Source organism: Engystomops pustulosus, chromosome 9, assembly GCF_040894005.1.
Source record: "Engystomops pustulosus chromosome 9, aEngPut4.maternal, whole genome shotgun sequence".
Lineage (NCBI taxonomy): Eukaryota > Metazoa > Chordata > Amphibia > Anura > Leptodactylidae > Engystomops > Engystomops pustulosus.
The window spans coordinates 91,956,199-91,982,326 of record NC_092419.1 but is presented as its reverse complement, the minus strand read 5'-3'; the positions used below and the strand labels follow the sequence as shown (position 1 = coordinate 91,982,326).

The following is a 26,128-nucleotide window of genomic DNA, read 5'->3' as shown; positions in this document are numbered from 1 at the left end:
TGAATCCAAGGTAAACAGTGCTAATCAGTAAGGTGCTTGTATAATTTGTTTGGTTACAAGTTAGGGTACATTCACACGCGGTATGCCCACCGTGCAGGCATACCGCCGTGTGCTGGAGAGGAGGAGGAGGTGACCCCTCCTCCCTCCATATAAAACAGCGGCTCTATCTTTTTGCGGTGTGCATCCCGGATCCCACACGTGGCACCGTATCCCCGCCGTGCCGCTATTGCCACTGACGGCCATGTGAATAAGCCCTTACTCAGTGTATGTTATTGGTCACACAATGGTAGGAAGACCAGATGTTGGCGTTAACATGATTTTGTTACGGTTGGCCATTAATGTGATGCACCCTCTGCAGCCAGTGTCAGACTGGCCCATCAAAGCACCAGAGGATCCTCCGGTGGGCCCATGGTCTAACCGATTATTTGAACCAATAGATTCAGCAGTAGATACCTAATTTGTAGAGTCTAGGGAGATTGTAGAGTCTATTCCCTGGGAGATTATGAGGGGTGGGCCCACAGAATAAAGAATAATTTTTTCTGATGTGCCCCAGGAACCTCAGCCAGACACTGTCTGCAGCTAGCACCAGCGACTTGAATCCAAGATGAAACCATTTTGACACACACATGGCACAAACCTACACTCTCATGGCCTGACACCTCTCCCCGATCACCCTTTATGACCATATTTTCCATCATTCTTCTCTTAAATGGTCATTTGTTACATTGCCTGAGGAAGGGACCTCTGTGCTTGAAAAAGGATAAAAAGGCATCATTCCTTAAACATAAAAAGGATAAAACACAAAACTACATATTTAGCAGAGTTTGGTAGAATAATGCTAATGCCCTTCTATTGATAATAGGAGGGTGTTGGGGGAACAGCTTTTCCCAATTCAGTCATATCAGCTGGCCTGTCTCATATGACCAATGATAGTTTCCAGTCTCCAAATTCCTTTTTCCCACCTGTAAGTTTACTAAAAAATGTTTCCATCATTCCATCAGCTTGCTTTCCCCAATTTCACCTAAAATGCAGTGGGTGCATATACTTCTGCAAACTGTAAGCTATTTTGTCCAGCTGCTTCTGCATTCTGCCTTCAGCTGACAGGCTGGATTGGGCACATTTCAAAAGCCTAAATATCAGGAACCCTGGTACCTAGAAACACAATTGTCATATTAAACAAGAGAATCTCCCCTTTAATGTTATCTTAAATTGCGTATGGATGCTTCACAGAATCACAGATATTTAATCTTAAAACTATAGTTGGAACTCTTGGAAATAGAATGATAAAGATAGATATAGAGAATCTATTTTGAATCTCTCTGGTTCTGTGAAGCATCCGTTTAGGTCCTAGGGTTGAGGATATATAAACGAATGAAGAAGGCCACTGTGACAATGTTTATAAATGTTGGTTCTGCAAGGGGCAAGTGCAAATAAGACTTATATAGCCATATGGCAGTCATGATGGGGTTAAACATATTTTTAAAAACGGCCATTTCTTGTGGCATCATTTCCTTCAGACGCAGGATTAAAAATACCTGGTACAATAAACAATATTTTCCAGGATGGGAAAAGGAAAACCATGACTTTTTTGCTACTATGTAAGGCAGCTCCCTTGTGAGTTCCAGGAAGCCTAAAGCCAAACGTGTACGTGTGTGTGTGTGTACGTGTACGTGTGTGTGCATATATATATATATATATATATATATATATATATATATATATATTTTTTTTTTTTTTTTTCCTGAACAACAGATTCTAACTGCAGACAACGCAGTTTCAATGTTATTACATGTCTTCAGTACAGTGCAAGAAACTGGTTCAGCTGAATGTGAGGTTTTTGACTAGGTTAAGGAAATAAGAGTTCTTCTTGTGGAGACTTCATCACTAAAGACTGCCTTGCAGGCATGTGGAGATTTATAGCCATTGATGCACCACTAAGGGATTCTTGTAAATATGCAAATATGTTTTCTAGAATGGGATAAGCCTGTCACTCAGCTTCCCTACACTGTACTGAAGAGATGAAACCGCATCTAAACAGCGCCGTCTGGGAATCTGTTCCTTCTGGAATACACACACACACACCAGTTTGGCTTTAATCCCCCATCATGTCATTAAGCTCCCAAATGACAGTCGAATTGATGAAGAGGCAAGGTTTCTTCATTGCATCCTTGAAAAGATAATTTTATATTTCTCAGAATCGCATAGTGGAGCATCAATGGCTACGAGTCTGCACACGCTTGCAATGTGGCCAAGTATAATAAAGTCACACAAATATAAGGCAGACATCAGTTACTGTTTGCCCACAAGCTCTTTACGACAACACCACATTTTTAGGCGGCAGGAGCTCACCACAAAGACATTTTGTTTAACCCCCTTCCCGGTGATCGCCGCCGGCGGCTTAAAAAAAAAAAAAAAAAAAAAAAAAAAGATGGTGGCGCTTGGGGGCTGCCATCTTGCTGCAGATCGTTGCTCCCGTGATGTCATCACGGAGCGGTGACCCGTCGCCATGACAGCCTATGGTCTTACGAAGACCCGAGGCCGTCTCATTTTAACCCATTCATTACAATGTGCTAATTGCACATTGCAATGCATGAGGAGGAAAATCCACATATACTGCCATACTGTAGTATGGCAGTATGTGATAGGATCGATCAGACAACCTAGGGATAAAGTACCCTAGGGAGTCTGAAAAATAGTAAAAGTAAAAAAAATTTAAAAAAAAAGTTTAAGAATTAAAAAAAAAAAACCTAAAAATTCAAATCACCCCCCCCCTTTCCCTAGAACTGATATAAACATTAATAAACAGTAAAAATCATAAAAACATTAGGCATCGCTGCGTCCAAAAATGCCCAATATATCAAAATATGATAAGGGTTTTGGAAAATAGTGCCCAAAGTCGAAAATGGCACTTTTTTGCCATTTTGAAAAATATTTAAAAAAAATCTATAAAAAGTGATGAAAAGGTTGCACAGTCCTAAAAATTATAGCAATGAAAAAGTCATCGAAAGTTGCACAAAATCATTGTACACTACAGTGCAGACACTAAAGGAGCCCAAGCCAAGCAGTATCACAGCTGCAATATCTGCACTTACAGTACATACTATACAGCGGTTGGTGGATGGATTCAGAAATGTGGATGACCTGTCACCTATCCTGACATGTCTGTTTAAGCCAATACCTGCAGACCCCCTAACGAATACTGGAGCATATTTGCATAAAATTCTGGTTCGCACCATATATGAGATTTCTGGCTACATACTACATATTTTGTCAATAGATATCAACAACATCCCTTTGGTAGCTCATCTCCAGGTGGAATAAAAGCGGAAGGGAACAATATAGAACAATAAAAAAAAATGCTATGGGATAGTTTATAGTAAATATTTTGTATTTGCAATTAAATATATCAGGAATATTCCTTCATTAAAAAAAATAAAAAAAAATTTCATTTAAAAAGGAAATCTACCATTTTTTTTAATATGCATTGTAAACCAAACATACCTTGAGAATACTAAAGCTACACTGATGCAGAAACGTATCTTGTTTAATCCCTGAACTGAGTGGCTTTGCTCAAAAAACAATTATAAAATTCAGGACCTTAAGAAAGCTGGGTGCAGGATGGCTGCCATACATAAACAAATGGAGCCTGATTATCATAATTTTATAATTGTTTCAGCAAAACCACTCAGATCAGGGATTAAACAACATATTTGCCTGCATCAGTGTAGCTACAGCATTCTGAAGGCATGTTTGGTTCATAAAAACCAAACAGTAGATTTCCTTTAAATTAAAAAAATAAATTAGTTTTCCCTTTTGTAGGCATTACCGCACTCACCAGTATCCTGAAAATAAAAATATATATATATATATATATATGAACTCAACAGAACGTGATAGATGTAGACATTTTAGACATTTTCTGCCCGAATTAAACGTACAAAGACGTGCATTACTAATAAAACACAACATATAAATAACTGACCCTGGAAAATGTGTAGCAAAAAAAAAAAAAAAAAAGAACGTGCAGACATACATATTTGGCAGATATTGGACAATATTGAGATAGAAATTTTGTACAATCTTTTAATTCGAATCTGAAAATTCCTACAGCTGCAAAACAATAAAATGAACAGCAGATGGCGCAAGAGACCCAGTATGCAACTCACATACCTGCACATCTTCGAACGAGGCAACCACATACCTGTGAGGATAAGAAGCAAAATTACTAGAAGGTAAAATAATAATTCTAGGACATCTGCTTAGTTGTAGAGGACCAAGAGGGAAATAACGTAGATGTCCCCTCCAGCAAAAACCTGCTGTTTTCTGTCCCCTGGCGCCAAGACACCAACTGCTCCACAGTTTAGATGCCAATCCAATTGTAATGCCTGCTATTCACCCCGGGATCTGTTTATTTTAAACTTTATCAAGTATAGAGAAACAACTGTGTTAAGGGGAGAAGGAGAAGCATCTGTTAAGAAGTGATCACATTTATCAGGCAGAATAAGCTGATTGAGCAGGAATACAAAAGGCGGAATAGCAGGGAAAAAAAAACTTCTGTAATACAATACACAGCAAGCACATCAGTGCAATAAAATGCAAAAAAAAGAAAAATTATACAATATATAGTTTTTTTGTGATTTTTTTTACGTTAAAGGGCTTAAACATTAATACATTGTCCTTATGAAAGGTTAGAAGTAGAATATCCACTGGATTGTGAATTGTGGTATGATAATTAGTGTTGTAAAGAGTTAACTGTTAAAATCCAAAGGGAATCTTTATATGAAGGCGCTAATGGATTTACAATAGACATGTGTGTGTTAGGTGTAACATTGAGGTCTTCGTCGTGTTCTAAACGCATAGGTTCTTACACCTAGCGCACATTGTTCTTTGTAAATCCATTAAAATATTTGTATAAAGATTCCCTTCAAATTTTACAGTTTTGGATAGGTCACAGAATTTTGTCTTTGGAATATTAGAGTATTGGTTAGTCAGTTGGCGTGGTGCACTTCTGCATTTGGACTATGTGCGTCATACTTATGGGGTAAGTTTGTTCTTCTTCTGCATTTATAGAGGCAAGAGCTGAAGCCTCTTTGGGCATTTGATGTAACATCTAAATTACGTGCCCTTTTTTCCAGCTCGGTCCCATTGTAGTGATTGGGGCTGAGCTGCAATACTGGACATCGCCACTAAGCAATGTATAGCGCTATGGCTGGTATACAGTAAATAGACCCCTTTGTTTGCCCTACAAATCTGATGGAACGGACCCCGTTTAATGTTACATGGAGAAGGAACAACAAAATTGTATTTTAAGTCCCAGAAAACGGCTACATTCACACTGCCGCATGGGGGACGTATATATGTGCGACGTATATAGGGCTTATGTACGTCCCCCATAGCCGGCAATGGGCGCACGGCGCCCTACGGGAGAGGTATGGTGCCACACACATGCGGCACCGTCACGCTCCATACCCTGTGAAAAGATAGGACATGTCCTATCTTCTCACGGCATACGGCGCCGTGCGCCATATATTCCTATGGAGAGGGGCGGGGGTGAGCAGCGCTCACCGCCTCCTCTCCCGGCGCGCTGCCGTGTGCCTGCCCTGCTATGGTAGAGCGGGCGCAACGGCAGTGTGAATCCAGCCTAAAGTAATGGGTGACTATAACAGTAAATTATTTGTTCTTAAAAGGCATATTCCAGTAATTTTACTGGAAAGGGGAGGACCACCCAATTTGTGGGTTTAAACCACCAAGCTCTTACAGCCCCATCGACAATCAGTGGTGACTGTCCACATCCTCCCGCTGATTTTGCCAATGTTGAAATCCTTCATCGGGAATATGGATATCTCAAAGGTTCCCGACTTTGGGTCTTTGTCCTCTCCTGCTTTGGTAGACATGTCCACATGCTATATAGCTACCCATTTAATTTACATTTAAAATGCAGCTTTCTTAGTTACAAGTTGATCACCGGGAAACTTTTCAGACATTTTTTGAATAAGCCAACAATGAGGAATTTACTATCAGGCGTAGATGTGATGGTAGATTCCTCCTGCCGGCCTTGGAGCTGAGGCTTCTCCACGCCCCAGTAGCCTCTGCAGTTTATTTTAGAAGTATGTAAATTAAATTTTTAACAAGTTAGGTTCCAGGATTATTAAAATTACAAATTAGGTTAGAGGCAGGCCGGCAGGATCTACCATCAGATCTACTTCTAATCCTCGAGCTAGGTTTCCTTTAAGAGGGATTCTTTTTGCTGGTGCTCTATTAACTGATATTAATGTATATTGATAAGTAATCAAACATTGATTGCTCAAAATGCATTCAAATTTGTTAGCCTTCAGCTGGCCATACACCTCAAGCGTGTGTTGGGCCGCTGCTAGCAAATGGCATCAGAGGTTCAAGTATTTTTGGCAAATGGATTCTGCCAAATACTTTTTTGCTAGGGGACACAATCCAGGATAGGCATAAATCATGTATTAGTACCCCAATAATATTTCATCCTGTCGCCATCTAAAGTGTCGGATCAGAACTATTGCGTGGTAAACTACAGACACTGACGCTCTTCAGAAGAAACACAAGTGGAAGAAAGAAGCCAAACCTGAGAGCCAGTGCCTTGGGATTGACAGGAGGGAGGGGATGTAGAGGAGATTGATGTCGCCTTCCACCCGTACAATTATCACACCTCCGCTCCTGTGATCTCACCCATTATCAGACGAAGTTACACTGACAAAATTGAAAAAGGTTCATACAGATCAAAAGACAGCTGCTGCACATCTCAGGTGAGGAACAATCGTGCCCTTCAACTATGTCCTAGCCATGTTCCAGAAGAGCACAGATCTAGCACCAAAACTACAAATACAAAAGGTTAAGAGATCAAAGTCATTTAGCTTCAACTCTACCAGCCCGTGTGACATCAGATCATAACGTTGGGGTATTAATTTAATTTGAGTCGTAACATTTCTTGCGTAGTTTCAAGAAATAATTCTGTGTTGTAAAATGTTACCTCTTAGGTCAGTGATGGCGAACCTTTTTGAGCCTGAGTGCCCAAACTTCAACCAAAAGCCACTTATTTATTGGAAAGTGCCAGCGCAATTTAGGCAGTAATTTATTTCTCCTTGTTCTTTGACAACTTTCAATCCTTCAGCCTCCCAAGGACACCAATGCAGTTGAAAGGAGGAGGGCAAATTCATCTATCATTGTAGGAAGATTCTGCAGGAAGATTCTTTGAGTTCTGTCTGGTGAACTTCATGCTGGGGTGATGGCCTGGGTGCCCACAGAAAGGGCTCCGAGTGCCACCTCTGGCACCAGTGCTATAGGGTTCGCCATCACTGTCTTAGGTGAAGCCCAATAGTCAATTTATACATACATTTCTGTTGTGAGGTTGTGCCTAGGGAGACTGATATTGTCAAATCAGACACTTTCACAGAGAAATGGTAACACCCAGTTGTTCATTTATTAACCAGTGGAATAACAAAATGTATACTTTTCGTCAAAAAGTTCCCATGATATTTTTTCATGATAAACACAATTGGGGGTCAATTAGCAAGTGCACAGCAAGGAATTCCGACCATCTCCAGACTAACGTAACTTGGTGTGAAGGGGGCGCATGTCTGCCCTGCTTAGACATGGGCAAGAGCCCTTTATTGGTCTCACTAACTCAGTGATGTTGAACCTATTTGAGACCAAACAAGAGTACTATACCAAATTATATTTCCCAAAGTACCAACATGGCAATTTAAGTAGTAACTTATCGCTCCTTGCTCTGTCAAAGCTTTCAATCGTATCAGCATCCCGATGACAAAAATACACTAGAAAGATTATTATTATAGCCTCCATCAAGGGTTGCCTAATCACCGAGATTAGGGGGGTTGGAGCAGGAGCTCTAATGACAATCCAGCTCTATCCACACCTCCGAATTTGTCCAGTTGTCCAAATCAGCAAATGAGCTGTTGCTTTAAAAAAGTGCCAAGTGTGGTATGCCAGGGACTACGGGAGGGAAGGTCTTGAGTTCTATTTGGTGAATTCTGTGTTGGGGTGAAGGCTTGGATGCCCACAGAGGGGGCTCTGAGTGACACCTCTGGCACATGTGCCATAGGCTCAACATCAGTGCCCTTGGTTATCCAGTAATGACTACAAAGCTCCACATCCCAAGTAAAATCCGAGTCCTCACTGACTGGGACTCGATCAGGTTGCATCAAAATTAGAGAGAAAGGTGCTCAGCAAAGGTTTAAAGGAAGATACTGCAGTGGTTTAGGTACAACCTCATCAGTTTCTACGCAACTTTCATAGCTCAGCCTCATTCACTTCAATAGGGCTGAATTGCAGAAAGGCCACATGAACAGGCTACACTGCTTTCACCACCTCAGGCAGCCGATTTGCAGAAGACAGACCACAGTCTATCCAAAATTGACCATCTATCCAAATTTGAAGAACCCACTTTAAGTCATGGGTACAAATTGGATTAAATCATGCATAATAGACTTACGTAGAAAGACCGTCTACATATGGGCCTTGTTTCTGGTGTTCACGCACTTTTAGCTAAAAGAAAACAAAAACATTACCGGCAGAACATACTGAACATACAATATTTATAGGACACTGCGTACAAAGTCGTCAACGTCTCCTGCTCTATAACATACTCCCTGCAGATGGCCTATCAATTAAAGATGAGCAGTCTGATGGGCGTCTTGGGCGAATCGGCAGTTGAACAGCTAATCTGGTAAATTGATGGCCCTAGCAACTAGCTATGGCTATGATTGGCCATTACCCCTGGCCAATCATAGCTTTGGCTAGTTGGTAGGTGCTGCAATTTGCCGAATTTCGTCCGCCAGTGCGACTGAATCCAACCATCGAGTCCACTCATCTCTACTAGCAATACAACACTTTCACATTAACAGCATCCACTTACAGCAATCTTCTGTTCCTTGTCTCTGGGAAAGGTCAGGAGATCATAAATTTTTTCATTGTAGATTTCAAAGTAGCTCATCTCCACATGATAATTAATCTGTAATGTAAATTATTTAAGTAGTTAATATCCAGATTGATAAACTCTGAAATGCAGGATAGTCTATAGTTTTAGTATATGGATCATTTCTTACCTCTTCCTGGCCTGGGACATTTATGTCATCGAAAAGTTCCAGGCAGAACCTTGGAATTATGCCGACATCTGCATTATATCCCATCATCCTTAACACAAGCAGAAATAAGTTACATGCTCTTAAATGGTACTCCAAGCCTAGTTATCAGTGAGATAAGTTGTAACTGCCTGCCAGACTAACTTAATACGGTTCCAATGCCCCTACATGTAGGTGAAGTATGGCCAGATAATCCTACAATCTGTGTAGTTCCATAGTAAGTCGCCTTCCTTTTCCCCCAACATGATCTATTCCTTCCTTAGTAAAGTTTCCATATATTGTCTATATATTGATTGGAATAACAATTGACTATAACACTAGTAACAGTGCTTGTTTTGACTGAGCTCAAGGCTAATTGTTGCACCGTTTACAGGTGTTAGCACTTTAAATGGGTCTGTTCATCCACCATTAACACCTGCAATAGGTGCTGGTTACCAGTCGGGAGGTGAACCAAACCCAGACAACAACCAATTTAATAATATTTCTTCCCTCTATACTGGATAAGGGACAAAAGTATTATCAAAAGGAGTTGTGGGCTGTTGGACCTGAATTTCCTCAGTAAAGAAGCTGTTCACTGCAGACCATGACACTCTGGATTTATTCCCATTGGTGCGCACCACGCCTTACCATCCCTTCTGAAGAGTGGCAACATGTGGTGACACCTCGTCATTTTCTGACGAACCCAACATAGTGTTGGGGCCATCCCTATAGATCCTTCTGTGTTAAAGGGCAGCATATATTTATGGAAGAAGTTGTTTACGGAAAAAGTGCTGCATACAGTAATGCTACAGACCACTTACTGATTGTTATGTGCCAACTTGTCTGGGCTGATGGCCCCTCTTGACACTTTGGACCCCACCATCAGTTGCTATGGCTGCTGCCATGGTGGTGACATCAAGTTCCCTATCTAATTTTAGACTCTCTATAGAAATTAAATTAATTTAGAACCAAAACTGCTCGCCTGTGTGTCCACATTGCTAAAAATACCACCTCATCCAATATACCTAGTACATAGATACATTATTCTGTGATACTTATGCAATGATGGCTCTGATGCCCTGAGGCAAATTGCTCCATATTAACATTCCGATCTCCCTTTATATGTACCAGAATGTGCAAATAGGGCAAATATCTTTGCTCAGTAAGGCAGCTCAACTTACGAGTAAGACTTCCCAGATCCTGTTTGACCATAAGCGAACAGGCAGGTGTTATATCCTTGGAAGACCCTGCCCAGCAGAGGTTGGGCTACTTGTCTGTATACCTCCTCCTGGTTAGAGTGCACAGCATCTCCAGCTTGGGGGTAGGAGAAGCAGAAATCATACTGGAAGGAGATCTTCTGATTGCTCGGAGGATGATTAACAAATATGTTCTGTCCGGTTACCGACACCACACTTTTATATCCACATGATATTTCTCTAAAGAAAAAAAATATATATAAAAAAATAAAATAAAATAAAGTTTCAAAAATAAACTTCTACCCAGCAACATATGCCAATGTAGAATCTAGTGGACTGAATAATACAGGTACCACCAACTTTTTTTATGAAGCTAAAAGTTTCTTACCATCAATGACAGATGTGCTAAAAATGTATTTTCCATTCAAACAATTATAAGTATATCATAACAAATCCTCCCCATCTGTATAGAAAGTAACAGTGCATGCAAAGCCAGCAGAGATGGGTTTTATTTGGTCATGTGATCCTGTGCTGAGGCATTGTGATATTGATAGCATTGAAGGGAGCAAAGGGAAATCTAACAATCAACTTAGGGTCTTTTTGAAGGAAAGCATAACAGTGCAAACACCAAAGTATACATAAAAGTAGAGAAAGTTGTGAAAAAGTCACGATGGAAGTGCAGGGAACTAAAGTTGCATTCACAGGTGGTCATATTCAATGTCAGAATAAGTAAGCACCACCATTACCAATTCTGTTCAAGTAAAAAGGTTTATGGTCATTCTGCTTTAGTAGATTGGGGGGTACAATTACGTAACAGAGTTTGGAAAAAAAAAAAACTTGGAAGAGTTTTGCAAAAGCCATAAGAAGGCTCCATTGTAGAAGATGTGTTAAGAGAATTATAATGAGATGGCTGTATAGTTATGGTACATAGGAATTTAACTTTATTATTTATACTGTACATGTATGCCAAAAAAACCTGCCATAATTTATCAGATATTGTATGTATGTAGCAAGGCTGGGGCCAGAACTGGGCATACCTGGGAAACTGGGCCCAAAGCCGCTGGGGGGCCCACATAAGGCTGTACATAAGGAATCCATGGGGGGCTCATATAAAATAACCATAAGGGGGCTGCATGATAAACTATGAATATTTCAAGGAACAGGAGACCTAAATGGGCAAAGGGGCCCATTAAAACCTGTAGCCGACCCTGGTATGGAGTTGTACTACATAAGTACAGGAAGGTCACAAAATGTTGTAAAGGAGCAGATTGACACAGTTCCATGGGTATTGGACCTTTTTAGAAAGAAGTCAATCTATTTGGTTTGAATTAGGCATATATTCCTTCTCATTTAACTCAAAATTTAGGTAAGGGAGATGGGCAAGGAAAAAATTCATTAAAAAAAAACATTGATGCAATGGAAAAGGTTTTTCATGAAAAGAGGGGGGTTATATGCCGATTTCCAGGAAATTGGAGCATCACCACTTTGGACCTGCAATCCTTTTTAAAAAATTTGGGGAAGCTTTTAGTGCTTGTAAGTGCTTTTACTCACTTAATAATATTCGCAGGATGTTTAACAAGTGATTCAGCTTTCCTGATGCTTACTGAACACTGATTAATAGCAGGGGCCTTAGGCAGCGGAGATCTTCCCAATCCTGCTCCCTCCCCTCCTCTGCTCTTCCTGGGTCTGTCAGTGAGAGAGACACATTGGGAGCTGCCATGAGGATGGGTTGGAGCAGTAAGGGAAAGGAAGCTTACAGAGGGCAGCATGGTATAATAGAAGAGGTTTATTGAGAAGTGGACAACCCTTTTAACAAAAGTAAACTTACCGATCATTCAGAGGTCTGACACGTACTGCCACCGTCACTGCTGCATTCTCCGAGACAGACTCTTCTGACTCCCCAACTACAGCATGGCTTTTCCTAGCAGGTGGCGGGTTGATTTCTGGCATAACATTGGACTTTTTAGGAAAACTTTGATTGTTTGCCCCAGAACTATTAATAGTTAGTGTGTCTATAATCACACTTGTTGAGACCTTTTGCTCTGTGACATTTTCAAAGCCTTTTATAGTAGTTTCTTGTACAGCAGGCCCACAACCCATGGAGGACCTCCCACTGCTGGCCTCGCAGGTAAAACTTTTGGTGGTTTCTCCAAGATTGTCCTCCTGGGAAATAGGGGTTGTGGCATGTTTTCTTAGCAGGGGAAGTTTGCTTCTTCTTGGCTTTGACCCCTCAGTTGAGTAGGGAGTTTGTCCTTCAAGTGACCTTTTTTGTTTGTTGAACAAAGGACATGCGGCATCAATGTCCGATCTGGGAATTTTCTTCTGGGTTGAACATTTTCCCGATTCCTCATTCACTTGACCGGCATCTGGTGCTTTCCGTTTTCCAGGGAAAAGAGCCTTTGTAACCATTGTAGTGAGTGATTGAAACTTACTTGGGGTAGCTTCCTCTACAGACGCAGTGCTCGGCATTTGATCAGAGATGGGTTCTAAGCGGTTCAGAGGCATCAAAAAGGTCCTGCATATTTCTGGAGTGAAGGTTACAGCGTCCTCCATGACACCATCGATTGGAGAGGGAATGTCGCACATTTTCTAAATTAAAAAAAAAATACAGTCATAAGATGAATATTATAGCCACATGTGTGCATAGCAGAGCAGAGGTACAACTATTCATCACATGGACCTGGTTGAATCTAAATATTTAATATTACTCCCCCCCAAAAAATATATAACAATGTCACAACTGAAATGCCTCATTTTCAAGTAATCGCTTCCATATACATGATCAGCTGTATCATTACAACTTACAGGCGCAGTGATTGTTATTGATCAAGTTACAAAAATTGATGTCCAAGGGTGACAAAATGGGCAGTAAGTAAACTGGAACACATCTCCAAAAAAAAAATCAGATGATATTCCCAGTGTGCAGTGGTTATTACCTACAAAAAGTGAACCACTTAAAGGGATTGTCTGGAAATTCAAAAACATTTCTGCTTTCTACCAAAAACAGTGCCAGTATTGCAAGTGTAGAGCTACTAGATCACAAATTGTTTACTAGACTATAGAGCTGTTGGAATACACAAAGCATCACCATTGACCAGCCCTATGGTGAACACAATGCTCTACATGGAAATCTAGACAGTGCATGGTCCGTTTTTCATGGACTGAGTATGGTCATGTGCCACTGGCCTAAGACTATATGCACATGCACCCTGGGTGTAGCACATAGCCAGGTGCAGAAGAGGGGGAAGAGGAGCACTCCTCACCCCTCCCCTCTCAGCTGAGAGCAGAGTAGCCGTATTCCAGCAAAAGATGTTGCAAGTCCTATCTTCTGTGAATTGGCCACCAGGCCAGGTTATGCTGCGGTGAGACCTCTATTCTGGTCGCGATTGGGTGCAGCCAGCTCATGGCCACAAATACAATGTCTAGCCTAAGAGTTCAAGGTGGTGGCTTTTCCTCCACATTCCAAGATCTCCGAGATATTTCACACTGATCCAATGTGGTCTCTCAAAATAGGATAGACACTGAAATTTTTTTTCCACGGACCACATCAGTGTGAAAAAGCATATAGAAAAGAATGGTTTAGAAAGGCATCAGTCAAGTCAGGAAGGAAAAACAAATGTGCATGGCTGTTTTCACAGTGTTTTCCTTGCATTTAGAAACGCAGGGAAAACCACCCCCTTGGGCAGGCCTTGGCCCGATCACATGTGCGTTTCCATGGAAATACATGCAATCCATTACCAGCAACTTATGTCTTGCACTTTAACAATGCAAAGCACCAGTTGCCGATTACTGATCACGTTTCCAAGGATGTGATAGTATCGAGACCTACCCACGGGGGTTTGTATTGAGTTTGTATACAGATGGCAATTGCCACGTGTAAACTCAGCCTTTGTGTGCCCAGTGTAAGCTTTGTAAAAAAAAAAATTAAAAAATATAAATCACTCAAGCTCTGATGCGGAACAAACTCAAGTGTGAAACAACCTTGAGGACCGTTGTTTTGGGAAATGTGGTAACCGGCTAGCACAGGACCCCATGTTTTTCTATGGAAACGAACGTACAACTACTTTCCATGGCCCCATGTGAGCATTGACTGCCCGAGAGGATGGAAGATCTCACATTTATGTGCATGAGCAAAGTAAAAACTTCCTGGAATTGACTTTATTTTAGCACTATTCTCAATACTTGGGATCAATTTGCACGACAATAATGGGGCAGATCACAACCATCAATGACTTCTCACCACACTGTGTCATAGAACACCTTGCCAGATCAGGTCCTATTCCTGGACGGATTTGCAGCACAGTCGCTCAGGTAGCTATGGAGAGGGGAGAGATGAGGCGCTCTATTATCCCAGCCCCTTCTCCACCTGGCTGTGTGACTTGTCCAGGTTCTGGCCCTGGAGATGCTTACTAGACTCTGGAGATGCTTACTAGATAGATAAGGTACAAGAAGCTTGATATAATATATGTATAATGTATTTATATAGCTTAATATATAAAGTACAGCACAAGAACAGACATTACTAAATAGATAAATCATCAGTAACAAGCTTACTACATTGATATGGGACCATAACCAAGCAAACTACATACAGTACCAAAACCAAGCTGACAACATAAATACTTTTTCGAAAGGGACATATAGCTGATGGATATGGCTACATGCACACAACCATGGGCTGCTCTCAGGCCACATACAGACTTGTGGTCTATTGCTTGCGGCTCTTATGTCATCAGTATATGAAGTCCATTCCACCTTAGGGCCTATTAATATGGCCGTATTTGTGGAAGTAATCTGCTCACCATCACAATGAAAGTCTGACTACCAGTCAAAGTGTGGCAAGCACGTGGTGTCTCAATGCACCGAGACCGGCTAGGGCTGCAGCTAGTCTTTCAATGGGGACTGGTGAGGAGCGCTAACACCCCATCCCTTCTCCACCCAGCCCTGTGCTCACCTGGGATCTGGTCTGGGTAAGCACGCAGCAGTGTGAAGAGGAGGATCAAAGAGGCTACTGGGGCGTGGAGTAGCTGCACACTGTAGCCTCAGTCCCAGCCTCTAAAAAATTTGCATATTACCCTGATGCAAGATTATAAAAGATATAAGTAAAGGATAAGCCCTAAAAAGGACTATCCCTACAAACGTTAGATGCACCTACCACCAGATCTACCTTGATAGGTAAATCCGTGGTGGTAGGTTTCCTTTAAGCAATCTTTAACAATATTCTGGCATAGACTGCACATAAATACATATGCAAACTGCTTTTATATGTATTCATGAAGTGTTTCTGGCACATAAAGGGGCATTCTGGTGCATATTCACACTGTGCACCACATTTATGTCACAGGCCTTCATTTAATATATACCATTAAATGTATGTATGCATGTAATGTATGCCAACATGCTACATGGACAGAGTAAATGCATACAGTCATATTACTACATGAGGCACTTGTGCAGGATTCAGAATCACCCCCAACAGCTGCAGCGGGGGACACAGCACACACAGCTTCCAGATTTCCATGTGCTGCTGGTGCGGAATCAACTGCACTGGGGTGGCTCGCGGCTGATCGCATATGCGTTTCTATGCAAATGCATGTGCAACATCCCCTACCGGGGCCTAGCCCTAAAGGTGAGGCCTGGAGACAGCCGGGGCCCGCGGTACCGGAGTGGCTGGCGGTTGCGGCCTAAGCACGCTATTGTCACGGTGCTTGGTACGGGGGAACCGGAGGGCTGTCCTACAGCCTGGCAGGTCTCCAGCAGGGTGGTGTTGGCAAGAAATGATGAGGGAGAGGCTGCTATAGCGGATCTCCCTGGGGCAACCCCTTAATGTCCCGAGTGTGAGTCTCTGGGTGATGGACAGGGTGCCCGGTGATGAAGGCAGCCGTATTAGCAGGGACCAGACGGAGACAGAAGTTGAAGAAAACAACTTACAGTTCTTTATTTGAACCGCAGGAACCGCAGCAAACGTGCCTTTAACAGGTAGGTAGGGTGCCGAGATGTGAGTTGGAGGGAGCCTCAGGAGATAGTTCACCAGCCTGGAAGTAGAGGGCAGGCTGGGAGGCAGCTGTGTCCTGGTAGGAAGCTTCAGCTTGTCCTGTAGGGCTTCAGGTATCACCTTCAAAGGTAAGATGATACCCCTTTTCCTCACTACACTAACTCTAGTCTAATGCTCCACTCTTCAGAGGCAGGGGCTAGGCTCTTCCTGCTCTGGTATGGGCTAGACAGAGATTACTCACTCACTGATTCTCCTACAACAGAATCTCTCTGAATCCTTACTAGAATAATCTAGTCTCCAGAACATTCCTGGCCAGAGGTTTTATTACCTCCCTTTGGTCAGGTGGTGGCTGCTCCTCCAATCACATCTCAGCTTACAAAGGACAGGATGTAACACATATGATTGGACAATAGCATCTTGCATCATACAAAATACTTAACCTCTGCCTTGCCAGGCAGGATTCACCACTGCAATACCCCTATGTCCTATCAGGACCATGTAGTGTAAGGTGATTACATGCAGGTGGGACGTATTCGCAAGCACTACCTCGCCATTGCATCGGCGAGGGTGTTGCATACCCCGGGGGCAATTGAAAGAGCCGCCCTCGGCTCGACTACAGATGTTTTGGGGCACAGAGGGGGCTAAGGGCACTTCTGGGAAGTGCAGGCTATGTGAGGTGTAGGGACAAACCGCCCATGGTCCTGGAGACAGGCACCTGGGTTGGTGTCGGACTAAGACAAAGATATGTAGCTGTATGACAGTTGGTCGCTGACGCCATTAAACCGAACTGTACAGTAGGAAAGGTGTGGTGTCATGTCCTGTAATCCACTCCTTGCACCAAGGCCTGTATATTTGTTTTATCAACGCTTCTTCCCTGGCGGCAATTATATAAGGTGTCTATCTGCATTGCGTTAGCATATGCGACACGAGTACCTCCTGACTGGTATCCTTACCCATGTATGAGTGGCATCCAGGTGCTATCTCTGTAACACCCCCGGTCCCCTAAAGACCCGCAGTTTACGGACTACCCCCATGTGCAAACCTCGGTTTGAGGGATCAGGTAGCGGTCAGTGTTTTACATAAAAGACGGTCCGACACAGCCACACTACAACCTGAAAAGCCTATGAAAGGGTTAATGCAGACTACTGGCATATCTTCTGACAGTGTGCAAACATGTTAAGATCACATTGGCTTAGGAGCCCAATGGGTACACATCTTGAACGTTACAAACGTTACAGAGGTAGATAGGCTACTCAGGGTAGCACGATAGTAAATGTCTCTTTCCTGCAAAGGAAAGGCATGGAAGTGCAAACAAAATGTCCGTACCTAAAAGGAAAGGCATTAAGTGCAAAATAATAGTCAATAGCAATAGCAACTTTTCCTTGGAATTGGCCACAAGTCTCTCAGAAGGTCTCTAATGACAAAGTCCATCTTCTGGGTACAGCCCTTGAGGTGGGGAAAAGTGCAGTAGAAGCAAAGGGTCTCCTCTATTTGGAGAGGGACAGAGTCCTTTGAGTAGGAATCTCTGCTGTGGCAGAGGAAGGGTGCTATCATAGCACATGACAGTAATCAGTTCAAGGTATGTCTCTTGACTGAGATAAATAGGGATGAGAGTCTCAGGAAAGTCTCTGGCTCTGTAGGGTTAATGGAAATAAATATACATTATGTACAATAAGCACAGTACCTGAAGTGGGCTACAGCCCTTCAGGGGTTAATCTTGCTGCTCAAGAGCAATGGCTGCAGGCATGGAAGCAGGAACTGCAGCAGGGACATCATCAGCCTGGGTGTAGAAAGCAGTGTTGAGATCTGTCACCTGAAGACATCTGGTGGTAGACACTGGAACTGCTGACACGGAACACCCAGAAGCTGGAGCTGGAACAGCAGGGAGGTCATCTGCGGCGGCAGGCATCTCAGCAAAGGAAGGAGGCAGGCACTTCTCTGGCTGACCTTCAGTAGCTGGGGGCGCTGTGGAGCGCATGATGATGACCGCAGGAGCTGTAACTTCTTCATTGCTGACAGCTGAAGGATTGTTGTTCCTGGGCTGACCTGTAGCTCTTGGGGGCGCTGCTGCGCTGGCGGTGGTAACCTCTGTAGCTGGCAGGGCGTTCTCACCGGACAGCCTGGGCCTCTTAGCAGGTGGTCCTGGATACTCCGCAGGACGATCAGCAGCATTAAATAAGGGGTCAGGCCCCTTTAAGAGAGTCCCTTTTGTAGCCGGGCCTCCTATGGGGAGATGTTGATCCTCTGCAGGGAGGCCGGACTGTACCCCAGCCGGGGCTAAGGGAGATATAGTCACAGTCACTGTGATATAGGCCCTGGGGGCCATGGTACTCACATCCGCGGTGGTCCTCAGGAGGTCCGTCATCGGAGGAGGCAGCCGCTGTGGAGAATCCGCCATTGAAGACTGCGTACGGGAGACAGCAGTAAGCGGTGCAGCAGAGGAAGGTGCCCGAGGCTCGTGGGCAAGCCATGCGACACTTGGTTCTTCATCTCGGAGGCTGTGCGGCATGTCAGCAGGACAGGAGACAGCACGTGGAGAAATCCAAGATGGCCGATTAACCTCTTTGATGCTGGATGGCGGCTGCGCTGACTCTGAGGTACCTCGTGGGCTCTCACTGGCGTTGCAGCGCGGGAGAGTTTCGCGCCAGAGGGCGGAGCTTGAGTCTTTCCCGCCAGGAGTTGTGGCGGGCTGAATTTTCTGCTGCGCCACAGCGCGCTGAGGCAGGATTCGCGCCATACGCGCAGGGGGCGGAGCTTAGCGATGTCTCTGGGTTTCCCGCCAGTGAAAGTTTTGGCGGGCTGGAATTACTTGCTGCGCCACAGTTTCGTGAGGTAAAAATCTTCAGGCGCGGCAGCGCCGGATGTAGCAGAGCTGGTACAGTTCTTGCAGGGATTAACCTCTTGAGTGCTGGAGCGGCGCTCGACAGCACGTGGCAGCAGTATAACACAGTTCAATCCAGAAACACACAATTACTTGGGCCTAACCCGGATGGCAGCAGGGTTAGGCAGCACAGTCTTTTTAATAATAAAGTACAGTCTTTAGTGCCAGGATAAGGCACAGAAGTAAATATCCTGTTCGTGACGCCACTTGCAACATCCCCTACCGGGGCCTAGCCCTAAAGGTGAGGCCTGGAGACAGCCGGGGCCCGCGGTACCGGAGTGGCTGGCGGTTGCGGCCTAAGCACGCTATTGTCACGGTGCTTGGTACGGGGGAACCGGAGGGCTGTCCTACAGCCTGGCAGGTCTCCAGCAGGGTGGTGTTGGCAAGAAATGATGAGGGAGAGGCTGCTATAGCGGATCTCCCTGGGGCAACCCCTTAATGTCCCGAGTGTGAGTCTCTGGGTGATGGACAGGGTGCCCGGTGATGAAGGCAGCCGTATTAGCAGGGACCAGACGGAGACAGAAGTTGAAGAAAACAACTTACAGTTCTTTATTTGAACCGCAGGAACCGCAGCAAACGTGCCTTTAACAGGTAGGTAGGGTGCCGAGATGTGAGTTGGAGGGAGCCTCAGGAGATAGTTCACCAGCCTGGAAGTAGAGGGCAGGCTGGGAGGCAGCTGTGTCCTGGTAGGAAGCTTCAGCTTGTCCTGTAGGGCTTCAGGTATCACCTTCAAAGGTAAGATGATACCCCTTTTCCTCACTACACTAACTCTAGTCTAATGCTCCACTCTTCAGAGGCAGGGGCTAGGCTCTTCCTGCTCTGGTATGGGCTAGACAGAGATTACTCACTCACTCACTGATTCTCCTACAACAGAATCTCTCTGAATCCTTACTAGAATAATCTAGTTTCCAGAACATTCCTGGCCAGAGGTTTTATTACCTCCCTTTGGTCAGGTGGTGGCTGCTCCTCCAATCACATCTCAGCTTACAAAGGACAGGATGTAACACATATGATTGGACAATAGCATCTTGCATCATACAAAATACTTAACCTCTGCCTTGCCAGGCAGGATTCACCACTGCAATACCCCTATGTCCTATCAGGACCATGTAGTGTAAGGTGATTACATGCAGGTGGGACGTATTCGCAAGCACTACCTCGCCATTGCATCGGCGAGGGTGTTGCACATGCGATTACCAATCAGCACCCGTTTGCATAGAAACGCATATGCGAGTGGCCTTGGGCGTCCACAGTGCGTTTTGATTCCATTACAAAAACCGTAAGCATGATACCACAGATGGCATTTTGAACCAGTTTTTGGTCCATTTTTAAGCATCCGTTAAAAAACGCATGCATTTTGAAAACGCATCTGTTTTTGACCAGTTTTAATTAAGATAATTGGTAAAACCTGTCAAAACGGATGCGTTTTCAAAATATGCATGCGTTTAACGGACTGCTTAAAAATGTACCAAAAACGGGTTCAAAACGGGTTTTTTGAGCCCGTTTTTGGTTTTTGACCAGTTTTAATTAAAGTAATTGGTAAAACCTGTCAAAAAAGGATGCGTTTTCAAAAAGCGCATGCATTTTTGGACAGGCTGCTTAAAAACGAGCCAAAAACTGGTTTAAAACGCCATGTGTGGCATCACCCTAACGTGTGGCATCACCATTAGGTTGAAATAGGGCAGTGATTTTTGTTGAACGCGGTGGAACTACATAATATGAGCTCAGAAGTTTTTAGGATATGGTTAATAAAAACTAATAAAGAACTTACTGAACATTACGATCCCGGCCTCTGTGGACTAACGTTCCTACATTATGACTCTTAATGGCAAACCCATTGTCATCCTAAGCAACATTATACTATTCTGAAAGCCAAAAAATGTCACATTTATACATGGGGGGGGAGCAAATGCACAAGTAAAAGCAACGCAGGGTCATATATATAGCAAATTCTAATACAAAATACATTACAGGAAAAGCTGTGCTTCCTCTTTGACTTCTCTCCTGTCCGTTTGTCACTTTTAATAGATTTCTTGGGGAGAAGATTGATTGTTTGTGTTGTCAGACAACATGTGGGATGAATCTCTCATACGCTGAAGGCAGTGTTCTAGGTGCTCCGAGGGTTATCGCCTAGGGAGGGTCCTCAGTTGTTCAGGTCCAATGAAGAAAGCCTCTCGCCTCTAATTATAGACCAGCATGCTCCTTGCCACATCCCAGCTCAGGGCAATTCCTTTGCTAAATCTCTCTGTGGCCACACACCAGACATGTCTATCTTGCTGCACTGACATCACTACGGAGAATTGGCTTTCTACTCCCACAACCCCCTGTGATAGCGACAATCCTGGGAAATAACCATTGCACCCGCACTCTCGCTGGAATACAGAGTTACAAATACGCTGTCCCTTTAACCTTCTTCTAGTCCCATAAGGCCCGCTGTATTGTGCTGCAGAATAATATTTTAACAATTGCCCTAAGGCAAAGAATGTGTTAAAAAAAAAAAAAAAATCCCATCACACCACAGAAACAGATTTAATTACCTGATAGCTTCCAATGATGTCACTTGTTCATTAATTCCTTGAAAGAGAGAAAAGATTTTAAGCTGCTGATATCTCAATACAGAATTTTGGGGAGGCATTAAAAAAACAAAAAAACAAAAAAACAAACATGCAGCTTTGCTACAGTTGTGAGCACAGTTTTTCATTTTACAGTTCGTTCATGCTGAAAAAAATAGTTTTCATAAGACCCGCATCCATCTCAAAGTACGTATTTTTTGCACGGGATTGCAACTACTGCTATTTCATACTTAGGTTTCAAAAGAATACATTTAAAAAAAAAATTTTAAAAAGTTGTGAGATCAGCAAAATTCAGGCAGTCCCCGGGTTTCATAAAAGATAGGATCTGTAGGTTTGTTCTTAAGTTGAATTTGTATGTAAGTCAGAACTGTATTTTATCATTGTAGCCCCACCCAGAATTTTTTTGGTCTCTGTGACAATTGGATTTTTAAAAAGTTGGGTTGTCATAGGAACCAGGATTAACAATGAGGGTGATGGCACACGTGGCATTTTGAACCCGTTTTTGGCCCGTTTTTTTGAAAACGCATCCGTTTTGACAGGTTTGACCAATTATTTTAATTAAAACACGCACCCGTTTTTGATCGGTTTTAATTAAGATAATTGGAAAATCTGGTCAAAAACGCATGCGTTTAACGGACTGCTTAAAAACGGGCCAAAAATGGGTTCAAAACGCCCGCGATAGGGAACGAGCCGCCGGTGTTTTGCGTTAATTTAACGATCGCAGGCGTTTCCATAGAAACATGTGTCATCACCCTAGGAGTTTTACCAACTTTGATTGTTATCCCCCCTGTGGAGTCTGATCAGTTATGGTCCGACTACTGGGACCTCCACTAATCATGACAACACAGGTCTCGTCCTGCCACTCCATACAATTACCAAAAAAGCAATCCCCTTTCTCAAGATCAACTGGGGTCCCTGCAGTCACTTGCTTAAGGGCGCTGTCACACGTTGCGTTTGCAAACGCAGACGCAGACCAAACCGCGCCCACCGGGGCGGTCCGCGGTCCAATCGCATCGGCGTTTCTCTATGTTTCTATGGAAATCGCTGATGCGATCGGACCGCGGACCACCCCAGTGGGCGTGGTTTGGTCTGCGTTTGCGTCTGCAAACGCAACGTGGGACAGCGCCCTAACAATTAGATTTGTATGCCCCAATCTGTTGGTAGGGGTGTAATCATAGTTGGGACAACCCCTTTAAGGACACACGAGATGTCATGCATTTGTAACAATTTATGAAGTTACATTTAATAAATTCAGGGCACCAGGGAAAAGTTGAACACTTTACAAAAAGCACAAGTCAAGCGTCATACAGCAACTATAAAATAGTAACACCATGCCCCCAATAAGCGTCATGTGTGCAAAATTATAAAATGGACCCCCCAAAAAAACGTCACAATTCTCATACAAGTCTCGTAAATGTCAGAAACGCATTACAACAGCCAAGGAGAGGTGATTTGCACATTTACATTACTGTTAACATTTGTGTTGACAAAACGCATCGTAAACAGTGTTATAGCATGCGTTAATGCATGCGCACACATAGCGTTAACAAATGTAAACAGTAATGTAATTGGGCCTCTCCTCAGCGGTTGTAATGCGTTTCAAAACGCAATGAAAACACAACCAAAACGCAACGTGTGAACGCAGCCTTCGGGTGAAGAGACACGTGGCGTTTTTAGGCCGTTTTTGGGCCATTTTTAGTTAGTGCCTTTTTAGATCGTAAAAAACGCATGCGTTAAAAAACACATCTGTTTTTTAAAAACGCATCAGTTTTTTGAAAACGCATCAGTTTTTTGAAAACGCATCAGTTTTTTGAAAACGCATCAGTTTTTGTCCGGTTTTCCGAATTTGCGCAATCAAAAACTGACAAAAACGCATGCGTTTTTTAACAATCTGAAAACACACTAACTAAAAACGCCACGTGCGTCTTCACCCTTAGGGTGAAGACGCATGTGGCGTTTTTAGGCTGTTTTTGGGCCGTTTTTAGTGCGTTTTCACATCGTTAAAAAACGCATGCGTTTTTGACCAGTTTGAATTAAGATAATTGGTCAAACCTGCCAAAAACGCATGCGGATTTAACGATCTGAAAACGTACTAACTAAAAACGGCCTAAAAACGCCACGTGTGTCTTCACCCCAAGACACACGTGGCGTTTTTAGGCCGTTTTTAGTTAGTACGTTTTCAGATCGTTAAAACCGCATGCGTTAAAAAACGCGTGCGTTTTTTGAAAAACGCATGCGTTTTTGACAGGTTTGACCAATTATCTTAATTCAAACTGGTCAAAAACGCATGCGTTTTTAACGATCTGAAAACGCACTAAAACGGCCCAAAAACAGCCTAAAAACGCCAATGAGCCGCCGGTGTTTTGTGTTAATTTAACGTGAAACACCGGCGGCTCGTTCCCGATCGCAGGCATTTCCATAGAAACGCCGAGGCCCGCCCCGGTAAGCGCGAATTTGTCTGCGTTTGCAAGCGCAGACAAAGCGCCACGTGTGGCGCCGGCCTAAGGGCGCGGTCACACGTTGCGTTTGCAAACGCAGACGCAGACCAAACCGCGCCCACCGGGGCGGTCCGCGGTCCAATCGCATCGGCGTTTCTCTATGTTTCTATGGAAATCGCCGATGCGATCGGACCGCGGACCGCCCCAGTGGGCGTGGTTTGGTCTGCGTTTGCGTCTGCAAACGCAACGTGGGACAGCGCCCTAAGAAATCAAGCAAGCCCAAAACATAGACACACCAAAAAACAGATGTGCCATGGGCCTTGTTCTCGATCACAAGAGTTTCGGTGGAAACGCATACGTCATCAGGAACACTCCCCTATGGCGCAGCCTTTACAGTGCATTTCAAAACTGAACATAACACTGCACGTGAACCCCTTCACAAGCTTTTAACATGCATTTTAAATGCATCAAGGTAAAACGCCTCCTACAAATGCAGATGAGTGTTTCCCAAAGCGTTTCAAAACGTGATGTGTTCTTTGGTGTATCTACGTGCCCACCCAACGCTCGTCTCAGCTCTGAATGGCAGAGCAAAAAATCTAGTGCTCCCCCTCCACCATATCATTGAACTGTATTGACGCTAGTGGGGGACAACCTCCAAACAATCTTAAGTTAAAAATTTAGGGTAAATTTACCCTTGGCAGTCACATCCTTGTAAATCCATGTTGGAACCCATATCTATACATATATCTATACATCTATATATCTATATAGACACATACATACACCAAATTCCATTTAGGGTGATGCCCCACATGGCATTTTGAACCCGTTTTTGGTCAGTTTTTAAGCAGTCTGTCCAAAATCGCATGTGTTTTTTGAAAACGCATCCATTTTTCATTAAGATAATTGGTAAAACCTGTCAAAAACGCATGCGTTTTTTAATGGACTGCTTGAAACCTGATTAAAAACGGGTTCAAAACGCCATGTGTGGCATCATCCATAGAGCTATACAACTAGAATGCAATCCCACCACAAACCACAGTCAGGTGTGGCGTTGTTTTTTGAAAAAAAAAAAAGCAGCCAAGTTTTTTCAGCCCTTTGGCGACCCCTTCAAGTGAATTAGATCCATCAACTTAATCAACCAGTAATGTTGTTTGTAGGTGTAACAGGACATGCCCCTCAGCTAATGGGTGTCACAAAGGGGGCAAAATGCGTGTGTGCCGAGGACCCTGATGATCCCCCTATAACACACAAGAAGCCAGAAAGGTGCCCAGTTGTGGTCAGGAGAACAGGACCACCAAACGAAGAAGTCTGGTAGTTTTTAGGCCCCATTAGCCATATATAGATTTTTTTATATCCCCGGACAAACCCTTTAACTACCAAGTGATAATTATGTAAAGGCTGCGTTCACACATTCCAGTTTAATAGAATTTTTTTTTTTCCATACAAACCCATCAAGAAAACCTGTGACCTATTCTCCTCACCAAATGCTCACAGCAAGCGGCAGATCTGCAGCACTACCTCAAATAGACTTAGTGGTCACATGACAAACCCCAGTGGGCGGAGCTCAGCCTGATCCAATCCAATTGCATATATGTTTCCATTGTGATCGGTAAGTAGCACCTGGTGTTTTGCATTATGTACATTGAGGGTGCGTTCACACGTTGCGTTTTGGTCGCGTTTCCATTGCGTTTGAAACGCATATACAACAGCTGATGAGAGGTGATTTGCCTAATTACATTACCGTTTACATTTGTAAACGCAATGTTAATGCATGCGTTAACAACATGCATGCGTTAATGCGTTTTGTAAACGGAAATGTTAACAGTGATGTAATTAGGCAAATCACCTCTCCTCAGCTGTTGTATATGCGTTTCAAACGCAATGAAAACGCAGGTCAAAACGCAACGTGTGAACGCGCCCTGAGGGCACATTTAG

At 43.5% G+C, this 26,128-nt stretch overlaps 1 protein-coding gene across 3 annotated transcripts in view; it reads right to left on the bottom strand.

Annotated features, from left to right (window-relative positions):
- Positions 1–25,727, bottom strand: part of LOC140076835 (kinesin-like protein KIF14) — an 84,346-nt gene extending 58,619 nt beyond the window's left edge. Inside the window, exons 1-8 of one of the 3 annotated variants that reach the window (XM_072123578.1) lie at positions 25,686–25,727; positions 21,717–21,753; positions 12,132–12,892; positions 10,289–10,543; positions 9,093–9,180; positions 8,903–8,998; positions 8,480–8,532; positions 4,171–4,201 (exon numbers count right to left, since the gene is read on the bottom strand). In XM_072123578.1, coding sequence (XP_071979679.1) covers positions 4,171–4,201; positions 8,480–8,532; positions 8,903–8,998; positions 9,093–9,180; positions 10,289–10,543; positions 12,132–12,889 — 1,281 coding nt within the window. In that variant the 5' untranslated portion in view covers positions 12,890–12,892; positions 21,717–21,753; positions 25,686–25,727. Of the gene's footprint in view, positions 1–4,170; positions 4,202–8,479; positions 8,533–8,902; positions 8,999–9,092; positions 9,181–10,288; positions 10,544–12,131; positions 12,893–21,716; positions 21,754–25,641 lie in introns of all 3 variants that reach the window. The other 2 variants (XM_072123580.1, XM_072123577.1) reach the window with 2 other exon arrangements.
- Positions 25,728–26,128: the final 401 nt, after the last annotated feature.